At 43.3% G+C, this 13,972-nt stretch overlaps 1 protein-coding gene across 1 annotated transcript in view; it reads left to right on the top strand.

Annotated features, from left to right (window-relative positions):
• Positions 1–13,972, top strand: part of LOC132885150 (MICOS complex subunit mic25a-like) — a 97,684-nt gene that overhangs the window by 65,614 nt on the left and 18,098 nt on the right. The window contains exon 6 of the mRNA XM_060919494.1: positions 6,087–6,157. Within this exon, the coding sequence (XP_060775477.1) occupies positions 6,087–6,157 (71 nt within the window). The remainder of the gene's footprint in view (positions 1–6,086; positions 6,158–13,972) is intronic.

Genomic DNA, 13,972 nt, shown 5'->3' with positions numbered 1-13,972 from the left:
CACTCTGTATTCTGGAGCAGCACATGCAAACACACACACAGTTATCCACTCTCAACCCTCATTTGCACATTCACTCAGTCATAGTTACACATGAAGACGCATGCATACGCACACATAATACAGGTGCGAACTCTGATGCACTACCCTGCTTACACAACCAAATAGAAACATGTGAAAAGACACTTTTTTTTTTTAGTCGTTCATTTTCTCTCTCTTTCCATCCCTCGCTCTGTTGAGGCGAGCCCTTTAATCTCCTCTCAGTTGACGCGTGTGCGCTGCATAGTTGTGTATGTGTGTGCTTTTGCAAAAAGTGTTTTGATCGACAGCTCAAACACAGGCTTTTTAAGATTCAGCATACACACACTAATCCGGCACTCTCTTTGTTAAGTTCTGCCATAGAGAGTAATCCTGAGTGAGCTGCAGATATAACCAGCACACACACACACTCTTAATCTTACTGGTCTCCTCTGTGCCATCACTGTGTTCCCAAAAAGAGGTGCGCGCACGTGTGTGCGCGCGCGCATTCATGTACTTGTCACCACTTTTGAAACCGCTCTCTTAAGCACTTGCGCATTTGTAAGCAGCGGTAATCAAAACAGCCTAACAGCTTATCTCTGGAGGAGGAGGCTTTGGGCGATGGGCTGTCACAGTGATATCCAACCCAGCAAGAGAGACTTTACCTGGGCAAGAGAAATGAAGGACTACACCGCTAACCCTCCACCTCCATCCGTAGCCTCAGCTTAAGCTCCAAATCCATAGCGCTCCTCTCCATCGCCCATTCATTTATTCCTAAGCCTCTAAGAGAGATAGCAGTATGCTCTCATTCTTTATTCCACTCTTATGAATAGCGTTGTATGTTTTTATTTTATCTAACAAAAACATTTTGGAACGCTTCGGGGAAGGTACTTCCAGCCGACCTAGCCGCTTCATATGCACCGCCACGACATTTAATTAAAGAGATGCACAAGCAATACGCAACAGTAGGTCTTGTGGTATGTATGATATGGTAGTTTTGAGAGTGCAAAGAACGTATACATAAACATAAGCAGCTTTAAAGGTGCAGGTTTTCACTCTAATTACAAAGACTGGAGCCGCACTCAGTGCGTTTACATGCACATCCAAATCGAGCTACTGTCGGTAATCGAGCTAAGGGTCCCAGCAGGGGTGCCAGAGAAATCCAATCCTACATGCACACAAGGAAATCGAGCTATTGTGTGAGGTACATTGTGCACCCGAGCCACAGGTGGCGCTACACGCCCCATCGTGTTTGTACACTTCCGGTTGTCGTCATGAAGAAGAGCTATTCAAGAGTATAAACAAAGTTATCAGCAGTGTTGCCAGATAATGCTGACGTTTTCCAGCCCAAAACGTTCAAATCCGCCAAAATGCACTTAAAACCGCCCAATCTGGCAACACTGGCAGTTCCGTGTTCACAAGTTCCGTGCTCAAGCTGTTAGGCTTGCTCTAACAGACTGTATGGCTACAAACTGTCCTGCGCAGACCACTGTTTTGTAAGACAACTTATTTTGCACAATTGTATATTTTTCTAAAGTCCATTTTTTGCTTACAAAAAAAATTTTTTTTTTTGCTTACAATTTAACTTATGCCTTAATAAACACACAAAGTTCAATTGTTTTGTTTTTATTGACATTCTTCAGATGTTGGAATATATATATATATATATATATATATATATATATATATATATATATACACACACAAATACAATGACTTGTTTATGTACACAGTTCACAGCTATGCAACAGCTGTACAGATGTATTTGGTGATACAGTAAGTGAGCTAAATTTCAACAGTGCAAACAATGCCACAAAAAGAAAAGATGCCGTTGTCATGATTCGTTGTCATGCCGACCGAGGCTGTTGTGTTTCCCGCTTGTGGTCTCGTCAGTCGTCACTTCCGGAAGGGGCAGTGCTGAAGTAAGTAGCTCGACTACGTAGCTCGATAGGGTTTACATGCACTAAGTAGCTCGGCTACAATCACATAATCTAGGTCGCGTAGCTCGATTACGAGAAATCAAGTTCGGTTCAATTTCAGCCGAGCTAAGGTGTTTCCATGGCATTTAGAACTTCGATTTCAGTTGAGCAATGGCAGAAATTCGATTTTCTCTATGTGCATGTAAACGCACTACTAGCGAGAGCCGGGGTCGAGAGGAAGAAAGTTAGAAGTAGGGGGAGAGAAGAGAGAGACATAAGAAGGCGCACATACTGTGGAAGTGGAATGTATTTATTATTTTTTTTCTTATTTCTTCCTTCCAAGACGAAAAGGTCAGAGTGGAGGATTATAGGAGCTCAGTGAGTATGAAATGTTAAAATGAACATCCTCCTGTTGAGAGTCCTAGGAATTTAATGGAGCGATTTTTGCATGATGGCTTCTGATTCCAGCACTTTTCTCACTCTCTTTCTGCAATTATTCTTTTCTGTCCATTGCTCTATCCGTATTCCGACTGGGAATAATGGCTGTAATTATCCCGCCAAATGAAACAGTCCCAGCCGTTTGAACCTGCATTTGGGATTACCAACGAGATTGAGATTTTAGTGCCGCTGTGCTAAATGATTTGTGGCACACTGACTCTAATTGTTTTATTTGCCGCTTGGGACGAAGTCATGGTGAAGCTTTTATAAATTTAAAATTTACGTCTGTTTAAATTCTGATAACTGAAGCTCCTTCTCTTAACAATGTCTGATTATAACATTAAATATGTCTAAATGGAGAAGTTTGTTTGTATGGGATTATGCATACATAAATACGTGGATAACATGTATGCATAAAATAGCATTGTCTTTTTTTCATTCATACAGTCCGCTCCAGAATTACTGACCCTCTTGGTAAACATGGGGGGGATGTTTTTGTGGTTAATTGGCTTAATCTCGCACTCAAAATAAAAGAGAAACCTATCGACATTTCAGCAACAATCACAGTTGGAGATTTAGAGAAGATGGTAGCATTGTTGGTGTCACTAAGTCTCCAATTAGTCTCCAGTTCAATGCCACCTCCATGGCAACAATCTGTTTGAAAGGCATGCCAGAAGAAAGCCTTTTCTTTCATCGAACCACAAAAGTAAGTGCCTGGAGTCTGCTAGATGATACAAAAATAGAGCTTTTTTGGCAGCAGACACCCAAGGTGGGTTTGGCGTAAGAAGAAGAATAGTGATAGAGAGAACCTAATCCCGACTGTTAAATATGCTGGAGAATCTGTGGTGATTAAGGGCGGCACGGTGTGGTGGTTAGCGCTGTCGCCTCACAGCAAGAAGGTTCTGGGTTCGAGCCCAGCGCCCGACGGGGGCCTTTCTGTGTGGAGTTTGCATGTTCTCCCCGTGTCTGCGTGGGTTTCCTCCGGGTGCTCCGGTTTCATGCGCTTAGGTTAACATGGGGTGACCTTGGGCTGAAATTGCCTTGAGCAAGGCACCCCAGCTGCTCCCTGGGCGCTGTAGCATAGCTGTCCACTGCTCTGGGTGTGCGCTCATTGCTCGCATGTGTGTGTTCACTGCTGCAGATGGCTTATATGCAGAGGTTAAATTTCACTGTGTGCTTAAGTCTGTGCTTGGGTGTACATGTGACACAGGCTGCTTGGCTTCTTGTTAGGATGCATTGAATCGTGGAAGTACTAGAAACATGTAAATGAAACTCTGGCTGCATCTGCTAAGAAGCTAAAACTGGATCATGGTTCGATCTTCAAGCAAAAATGGTTCAGTGACTACAGAATGAAGCTTTTATGAAGGCCTTTCCAGCTGCCTGACCTGAACCTCATTGAAAGAAAAAGAAAGTACAAGTGGGGTGAGCGCAAGACAAACTGATCAGGCAAGCCGGCTCTGTGGTCGGCATGAAGCTGGACCCTCTGGTGACGGTGGCAGAGAAAAGGTTTATGGACAAACTATCGAACATCATGGACGATGCCAGTCACCCTCTGCACACCGACATCAGCAACCAGAGGAGCCTGTTCAGTGACAGAATGCTCCTTCCCAAGTGCAGGACGAACAGACTCAAAAACTCCTTTGTCCCTCACGCCATCAGACTGTACAACTCCTCTCTGGGGGGGAGGAGGGGTAACAGGAGGACAGAGGACGGGAAGGAGCAGTAGCCTAGCCTGACAATAAGCAATACCGGACAATGTGCAATATCTCTCCTGCTGCCCCCCCTCCTCTCTTCCCCGCTTCCTCTCTTCCCCATATCTTATTCTTTTATATTTGTATATGTAAATACTTAATTTATTTTAATTTATCTAGAAGTTTTTCTCTATTTCTTTTCTCTGTTTATCTGTAATGATCCTGCTGGAATCTTAATTTCCCTGAGGGAACCCTCCCAAAGGGATCAATGAAGTTTTATCTAATCTAATCTTTCTAATCTAAGAGGACAGTCCACCAGAGAAAACCTAGATCGAGAGCTAGGTTTCTAGATCTGGGGGATCTAGAGAGACCCTGAATTCAGGAGTCGCCTCTTCCTTGCTCCGTTTTCTCCAATCTTGTCAAGCATTATTGGAGAAGACTCAGTGCTGTTATGCTGGTAAAAGGAGGTTTCAGTACTCAATGTACGGGTGCCAATAATTGTGATGCATGTGTGTTTGTTCATTTTGATGTGTTTTTTGGAGATTTTTTTTCCCTCATTTAAGTAAGTTCTGAGGTCAGTAAACGAAGTGATTCAGAATAACCTATGGGATGCTCTAGTCTTTGTTGCTCTCTATTTCTTATTGGGACTTATTGAGAGGAATTACCCACTGGGGCGGCACGGTGGTGTAGTGGTTAGCGCTGCCGCCTCAGAGCAAGAAGGTCCGGGTTCGAGCCCCGTGGCTGACGAGGGCCTTTCTGTGCGGAGTTTGCATGTTCTCCCCGTGTCCGCGTGGGTTTCCTCCGGGTGCTCCGGTTTCCCCCACAGTCCAAAGACATGCAGGTTAGGTTAACTGGTGACTCTAAATTGAGCGTAGGTGTGAATGTGAGTGTGAATGGTTGTTTGTCTCTGTGCGTCAGCCCTGCGATGACCTGGCGACTTGTCCAGGGTGTACCCCGCCTTTCACCCGTAGTCAGCTGGGATAGGCTCCAGCTTGCCCGCGACCCTGCACAGGATGAGCGGCTACAGATGCTTGGTAGATGGACTACCTACTGGAGAGCTTCCTTGAGAACTACAAATCTTCAGTAGGGTTTTTTCACCTCCCCCTTGTTTGCATTCGCACTACCAGTAAGAATGCTCAAATGACATGAGCCTAATTGGACATTAGCAGGAATTACTAGCAAAGATTTGTATATTTTGCTTAGATGTGTCAGAAGTTGTGCTGTATTTCCTCCGCCATGTATAGGATCAATAAAGCCTGGACTTCTGTCAGTCCATTTGACCATGGTGTCCTCCCCCAACCACCACCACCCCTTTTTATTTTTATTTTTTAATTTTGATTTAATGCTAACTTTAAGATCTGTTTTTACACAGAGTTCTTTTTTAAATGGCGGTTGCTGGTTCTCCGTTGACTTGTATTCAACCAATCAACGTACACTTAAGTCACTCATGGTTCCTCTTGTGCTGGGAGAGGCTACCCTGAAGTAGGCACTAAAAAAGTTCTTCAAAATGGCGTTGAACTACGAGAACGATCCGATTGTTCAGTTCCTGCAGTGTGGGGACACAAAAAAGGAGGAACTTCCTCCAACAGGTCTAAGAACTATGAAAACGTTCTTCCGGTCCACAAGCACATTTCGTCCACCTTGCTTACTTAATCCACTTTTGTCTGTTTCTCTCTCCTGTTTTCTCTCTTTTTGCATCTCTCTCACTTCATCCTCGCACTCTCTCTCGCTCTTTTTCCCTCAGTAATTGCAGTTTGAATGCCATTGGATGTCTCACTGAATAAAATTTAACTGTGCCTCACAAAGTCTGTTCCACCAAACTGATGGAGGTATAAATGCACTTTAATGGCTCTGTTTAACCATCTAGCCTTCTGCATCAGAGAACCGCAGCCGCCTCTGCTGTCAAGAGGCACCAGTGTCAATACATTAACAGCCATAACTTGTACATTGATTTATGATCTAGCATCCAGGTAACAACAAAACAAGTGAAACTGTTTTTGTTTCTTTTTTTTGTCCATGATAGAATAAAGAATACTACCAGCAGTCAACCCAGATGTACAACGAGGCAGCAACTAAAGCTAGTGCCAGCATCAGGTAAGTGCATTAACAACCCTTACACTCATAATCTTATAAGAGGTAAATGGAACGACAACCACTCCACTTGTATGATTGATTCCGATACCGTGATTCCGATACCGTGGTGCCTCAGTACAATATATTTTTGATCCAGCCTTGCCTGAATATGTACCTTGGGTTTCCATTTTCAGTTGATTTAAAACATTAAATATTCTAAAGCACATTGGTATCCAGGATTGCCAACAAAATTTCCACCCCAACTACAGCGCCCTCCACAATTATTGGCACCCCTTGTTAAGACATGTTCTCAGGCTTCTAATTCTTTTTTTTTTAAAAATAATATAGGACAACAATGCAAAAAAAAAAAGAGAAAAATCCAACCTTTAATTCAAGTGCATTTATTCAGTGGGAAAAAAAATCCCACATTAAGAAATAATTATTTTACATGAAATCATGTGTGCCACAATTATTGGCACCCCTGATGTTAATACTTTGTACAACTCCCTTTTGCCAACAAGACAGCGCTTAATCTTCTCCTATAACATTTCACAAGATGGGAGAATACAGAGAGAGGAATCTTCGACCATTCCTCTTTGTGCACTCTCTCTAAATCATCCAGAGTCCTGGGTCCTCTCCTATGCGCTCTCCTCTTCAGCTCACCCCACAGGTTTTCAACTGGGTTGAGGTCTGGGGACTGATGCCCCTTTTCCACCAAAGCAGTTCCAGGGCTGGTTCGGGGCCAGTGCTTAGTTTGGAACCGGGTTTTCTGTTTCCACTGACAAAGAACTGGCTCTGGGGCCAGAAAAACCGGTTCCAGGCTAGCACCAACTCTTTGCTGGGCCAGAGGAAAGAACCGCTTACGTCAGCGGGGGGGGCGGAGTTGTTAAGACCAACAACAATAACAAGACGGCGAAAGATCGCCATTTTTAAGCGGCGAGAAGCCGCAGCTGTACAAACGCGAAGTCATCCATTATTATTATTGTTGTTGTTGTTGTTGCTGCTGCTGCTGCTTCTTCTGTGTTGTTTTTGCTTCGATATTCACGCCAAGGTTTAAGCAAACGTAGCGACGTAACTGACGTATACAGCAATGTAATGACGTATACAGCGACGTAATGATGTGGCACCGCGAGCGATGGAAAAGCAAACTGGTTCTCAGCTGGCTCGCAAGTTGAACGAGTTGTGAACTAGCACCAGCACTGGCTCCGAACCAGCCCTGGAACTGATTTGATGGAAAAGGGGTATGAGATGGCCATGGGAGGAGCTTGATTTTGTGTCTGGTGAACCATTTTTGTGTTGATTTGGCCACATGTTTAGGGTCATTATCTTGCTGAAAGACCCAGTGACGACCCATCTTCAGCTTTCAGAAAGAGGCCACCAGATTTTGATTTAAAATGTCCTGGTATTTCAGAGAGTTCATGATGCCATGCACCCTAACAAGGTTCCCGGGGCCTTTGGAAGAGAAACAGGCTTTTCTGCATACTCATCTTTTGTGTTACGCCAGACCCACTTAGTGTTTGTTGCCAAAAAGCTCTATCTTGGTCTCATCTGACTAAAGCACACGGTCAGTCCGTTTAGCGAACTCCAGACATTTACGTTTATGCTTGTAAGTGAGAAAAGGCTTTTTCCATGCATGCCTCCCAAACAGCTTGTTGGCATGTAGATAGCGCCTGATGGTTGTTATGGAGACTTTGTGACCCCAAGATGCTACTCTTTGATGCAATTCTCTAACAGTGAGCTTTGGAGAACTTTTCACTTCTCTTACCATCCTCCTCACTGTGCGTGGTGGCAAGATAAACTTGCATCCTCGTCCAGGCTTGTTTGCCGCTGTTCCAGTTGTTTTAAACTCCTTGATGATTCCTCTGACTGTAGATATGGGCAGGTGTAGGCGGGTGGCTATTTTCTTGTAGCCATTGCCTGACTTACGAAGGTCAACACACATCTGCCTTACTTGAATGGTGTGTTCTCTTGTCTCTCCCATGTTGAAGAATGGATAAGAGAAATAGGCCTCTGTGTCCCATCATATTTATACCCCAGGGAAACAGGATGTGATGAATTACTAATTAAAGGTTCCTAGATGCTCTGATCAACTTTATAAACTACAGTAGAAGTGACAGAAATGCTTCAATTACATTTATTTTCTAGGAATTGTTATGGGTGCCAATAATTGTAGAACAGGCGGTTTTATGAAAATTATTTCTTAGCCAGGGATTGATTTATTTATTTATTTATTTTCATTCACTTGAGTTAAAGGTTACATTTTTCTACAATTTTCAGTGAGAGATTATGCTTCTGCAGTAAAAATTGAATTTATTTTAAGGCTTTTAACCCATCTTAACCAGGGGTGCTAATAATTGTGGAGGGCGCTGGACATCTTAAAACTGCACCCGGGGGTCGGGGGGTTGCGGGTCATGCAGCTAAAGATGCCTGTGGGTTTTTTTTTTTTTGGTTTTTTTTAAACCCCGTAGCCTCTCCTGATTTGAGATATTAAAAAAAAAGTTACTTTTTCAGAGGTGGAAATGTGGGCTTGATTTCAAGTTTAAATGTTTGTTGCAGCTCCTATAGTATAAGCACTCTTTTTTTAATGACAAGTAGCTGATTTTGTTATGCAGTCTGATGGAACTATTGTTCAATATATAGCCATATCGAGAGCATTGTATGTTGTATCAAATGAAATCTGATGTGCCGCGTCATTGCAGTCCTAGTTAAGAACCCTTACAGTTATAATCTATAATAACCCTCCTAAGAAAACTTGCACTTAAAATCTATAATAAGTGCACCAAGAACACTTACGCTCATGATTCATGAGGCACATCTGAGCAGAGAAATGAAGACGATGCCCTTTGATGAGAATTTTAATTAACACTGACATAAATGTCTGGTTGAGCCAGATGTTCGGTGAAGTTCTGAGTGCATTTCCTCTGAGAATCCTTCTCCTCTTCTTCCCCCCATGTCTTTCGCTTTGCTTTCTTCTCTCTCGCACACATTCACTCACTCACTCACTCACTCACTCACTCACTCACCCACTCAACATTAAAGGGCATTTGATTGAAATGGCATTTGAAATAGCAGTCAGTCAAACTGAGAACGAGCTAACACTGAGGACTAGCTAGCACTTTCTAAATGTGTTGGTTGCTATGACATTTTCTTGAAAATTCTGTGTGTGTGTGTGTGTGTGTGTGTGTGTACAAGTTGTGTGTGTATAGCACAATAGTTTCCTGGTCAGTAGAGAGATGGATAACTGAAGCCAATTAGGCTGCACATACTCTGCTCTCTCTTTGCACCAGCACATTCATTACAGCAGACAGGGCTGTCCATGTCGCACATGCACACACAGATATGAAAGTGCTTTTCACCCTTTTCTTTTTCTCAGCCTCCACACTGGCCGTCATTTTCACTCTCTGTCTCTCCATCTTTGTCCAAGCCTTTGTCTCTCCTGCTTTTCTCTTCTGTTGTAGCTCCTTTGTCAGACTTTGGCCTTGCATGCTGATATCTCCATCCACTGTCTAGCCACGCAGACAGAGTGAGAGAATAATGAATGACACCCTTCATCAGGGTGTGGCATTGCTTATCTTGTGCCAAGGCACAGCTAGTCGCAGTAATTCTGGAGTATCAGCTCAGACTCTAATCAGTGTCTCTGTGCCAATAAGGAATGAGTGGCTTATTTATCAAATCTAGTAGGTATCTGCTCTCTCAGTCTCAGTACCTGCCTGGCTGGACAGGCTAGAGCGAATGTGGAAAAACATCAGAGAAATATGTAGTGGTCTTAGCAATGTGCGACAGACCATTTAAAAAAAAAAAAAAAAAACTGTGGTGCATACGTGCTACTTTAAAGGCTTGGGGTGCACAAATTAGTGTGTCCATGCACTGGTTATGATGCACGGGAGGTGCCCTAAAGGCTGCATGTTCAGCACATTAGCTGCCCTCAAGACTGGGGATGATGCATCCAAGTTATCTAAAGGCTTGGTATGGCTCAAATGAGTTGCTGTAGCATGGAAGAGGTACTATAGCCGAGGGTAGCATGGGAGAAGCCCAGTAGGCTGACTGCCCATTAGTTGTCGCAATAGTTGATTTGGTACACAAGTTGGTTTAAGGCTGAGAGGTGATGTGATCATGCTGCCCTTAAGGCTTTATATGATGCACCTAAGGGCTGGGTGTGATGTGACTTTGTGCTCTAAAACCTGGATGTAGTTTACACGAGCTGCTCTCAAAGCTGTGTATGATGCACTAAATGCCCTAAAGGCTGACTGTCATACATGTGTGCTGCCCTAAAGGCTGTACGCAGCACATATGGGTTTGCACTAGGATGGATACAGTAGAGATTTAATGTTCATTCAGTTAGCACTTCAGCAGTATTCGTGTCTGTTTGATATATTGGGTTGCATTTAGTTCTCTTCTGATCAGCAGGATGAACAGATAGCCGTATTTTAGTCGAGTCATTTACCCTCGAGTCCAGTTTAAGTGTAAAGGCATTATTTATTTAAAATCGAGGCCTGTCGAGAGTTGTGGTTGGATGTGTTGCAGTGATCTCCATTCAAATAAACTCACTTTATAGGTAAAGGAGAAATCAGTTAAAGCTTCCATGCTTTGTACTTTTTTATATTATTCCTTGAGATGTAGTTGTCAAATTTGCAGGTTTTATTTTTGTCTTGAAAAAATGCATTGGTTCTTTTTTAAAACTGTTTTACCATGGTTTTAAAAAAAAAGATTAGGATAAAGCAGGATGATTTTGGGGGGTCTCATCTCATTATCTGTAGCCGCTTTATCCTGTCCTACAGGGTCGCAGGCAAGCTGGAGCCTATCCCAGCTGACTACGGGCGAAAGGCGGGGTACAGCCTGGACAAGTCGCCAGGTCATCACAGGGCTGACACATAGACACAGACAACCATTCACACTCACATTCACACCTACGCTCAATTTAGAGTCACCAGTTAACCTAACCTGCATGTCTTTGGACTGTGGGGGAAACCGGAGCACCCGGAGGAAACCCACGCGGACACGGGGAGAACATGCAAACTCCGCACAGAAAGGCCCTCGCCGGCCACGGGGCTCGAACCCGGACCTTCTTGCTGTGAGGCGACAGCGCTAACCACTACACCACCGTACCGCCCGATTTTGGGGGGTGTACCTTTAAATTTAAATACGCAAATAGCTACGGTCTGATTTGGCTGCCAGAAAAAAAAAATCAAGGCTTTTGGGGTCTGGGGTTTTTTTTGTTTGTTTTGTTTTTAAATTAAAAAAAAAACTTGCAAATTTTTCAAAAGCATCTCGGGGGTAAACTAATTGAAAATTGTATGGCATGTCCTCTTTAACAGTCTCAACCGATTTTAGAATAAACAATAATAATCACCACAGTCTTGGAAAATACAGTACCAGTCAAAATTTTGGACACACTGGTACTGTATGAGACCTACTGGTTGAGAACTGGCTGTGGGAAGAATGAACATGTCCGTTCATGATTAGAGGGGCAATGTGCAAGAATTTGTAAGAGTGTTAGATAAAATCATTCAAAAAATGAACTGAAATTATCAACAGAATGTGAAGAAATAAGTTTTGACATAACGTCAAAGACCTCTATTACCCCTTTTCCACCAAATCAGTTCCAGGGCTGGTTCGGGGCCAGTGCTGGTGCTGGTTCACAACTCGTTCAACTTGCGAGCCAGCTGAGAACCAGTTTGCTTTTCCATAGCTCGCGGTGCTAAGGGAAGCCACGTCAGTTACGTCGCTGTATACGTCAGTTACGTTGCTACATTTGCATAAACCTTGGCGTGAATATCAAAGCAAAAACAACACGGAAGAAGCAGCAGCAGCAACAACAACAACAATAATAATAATAATAATGGATGACTTCGCGTTTGTACAGCTGCTGCTTCTCATCGCTTAAAAATGGCGATCTTTCGCGGTCGTTATTGTTGTTGGTCTTAACAACTCCGCCCCCCCGCTGACGTAAGCAGTTCTTTCCTCTGGCCCAGCAAAGAGTTGGTGCTAGCCTGGAACCGGTTTTTCTGGCCCCAGAGCCAGTTCTTTGTCAGTGGAAACAGAAAACCCAGTTCCAAACTAAGCACTGGCCCCGACCCAGCCCTGGAACTGCTTTGGTGGAAAAGGGGCATATATATCATATTTCAGAGCTATCTCCTGAAGTTAGCATGCAAAACAGCTAGCCCCATGACAGGACAGACCATCCACCTGGTAATATGACGTTATACATAACTCAAGAGGCGACAGTCAGTCACTGTAGTGCCCAGTCTGCTCTCAGTCCAATAGGAGAGGAGAATGAGAGTGCCTGTGACGTCACCATATACCGAAGTCACTGCCGGTTACATACATTTTAGCCTCTGAGCTATCGTTTTACAGACTGGGCCATTATTAAAAAATGTTCTGTTTCTGGTCCACCGGCCGGGTGAGTGCCGTTTGTGCGGGTGAAATTTTTTTTTTTAACGCCGTTTTTTCGACATTTTTTTCGGGCTCGTAAATCTAAACTCGAACTTGATATTTACACATTCCCAGGGCTTTCCACTAAGGCTCATACTGCCTCCGCCGAGTGCGCGCGCACACTACTGCCTCCGCCGAGTGCGCGCGCACACCGCATGTCGGGGCCGCGGATGAGTTACTCTCCCCTGATCAGCGAAGTCGGCGGGGAATTTGTGGTTATTATCGGTACAAACAGCGCGAATCACAACTTAAATGAGTGCGGTTCAGTTTGACATTATTGTCAGTCCGTTAGATAAACATTTAATTTTATTAAAATCGAAAATTAATGGGGGCGTCGTGGCTCAGGTGGCTAAGGCGCCATACCATAAATCCGGGGACCCGGGTTCGATTCCGACCTGAGGTCATTTCCCGATCCCTCCCCGTCTCTCTCTCCCGATCATTTCCTGTCCTGTCTCTACACTGTCCTATCCAATAAAGGTGAAAAAGCCCAAAACAAATCTTTAAAAAAAAAAAATCGAAAATTAATATTTAGAGCCTGTGGGCTACAAAAATAATAGTCATTAAAGTAGCCGGCTGGACTTAATTGTGTGGCCGCAGCCGGCGCTTGTGGAAAGCCGTGTCGAATCAGCTCTGCGCATGCGCCGTGCGGCACAAAAAAATGTCAGCCACCATGAAGGAAGGAGATCTGGAGTTTTCAAACATTTGCTTAAGTGTGAAATCGCAAAATGGTATTCTAGCAAACAACAAAATAGTAAAGATTCAGAAAAACAAATCATTCAGTGATCATTTTAATAGTGTAATTTCATCCGAACTAGGCCTAACGCTCGATTTAGAACTACAAAAAGTCCCTGTGTCGGACATTTTAAGTACCTTTGTAAAAGTTTTGCAAATGTTGCAGTCGGCATTTAAAATGCTAACTTAAAGTTTTTGTACAAGTTTCAGTTGATTAAACCGTCATATTTTATTAAATGTGTCTGCTTTTGTAATAAAAAAGTACTGAAAGAAAAAGCAAACACAGCATTTCAATTTCTTATCCATCCATATATAATAAAAAAACAATTAAAAAAAAAATCCCTCCCTCCCGACTGAAAATTTTTTTGCTCACCCGGTGGACAGGAAACGGATTTTTTTTTTTTTTAAGGATGGCCCTGTGTCAAAAACTAAGGAAAAGATTTGCAAACAAATTTACAGAAACAACTGGAATCCAGGCATTAAAACATGAATTTGCTGTTATCATTTTTTTTTTTTTTTTAAGAGGGAAGGGGAAGCAAGAAAAAGGACCCTAACTGGAGAAACTGAATCACAATACCAGCAACAGTATTTGGACAAACTAAGCACAAAACAGCCAAAGACTAGATCACAGACCCTCCACTCACATACCCGGACACTGTAAACTATCTTGTT

This window comes from Neoarius graeffei, chromosome 4 (assembly GCF_027579695.1).
Source record: "Neoarius graeffei isolate fNeoGra1 chromosome 4, fNeoGra1.pri, whole genome shotgun sequence".
Lineage (NCBI taxonomy): Eukaryota > Metazoa > Chordata > Actinopteri > Siluriformes > Ariidae > Neoarius > Neoarius graeffei.
The sequence above is the reverse complement of the archived record's forward strand: the minus strand, read 5'-3'. Positions and strand labels throughout refer to the sequence as shown.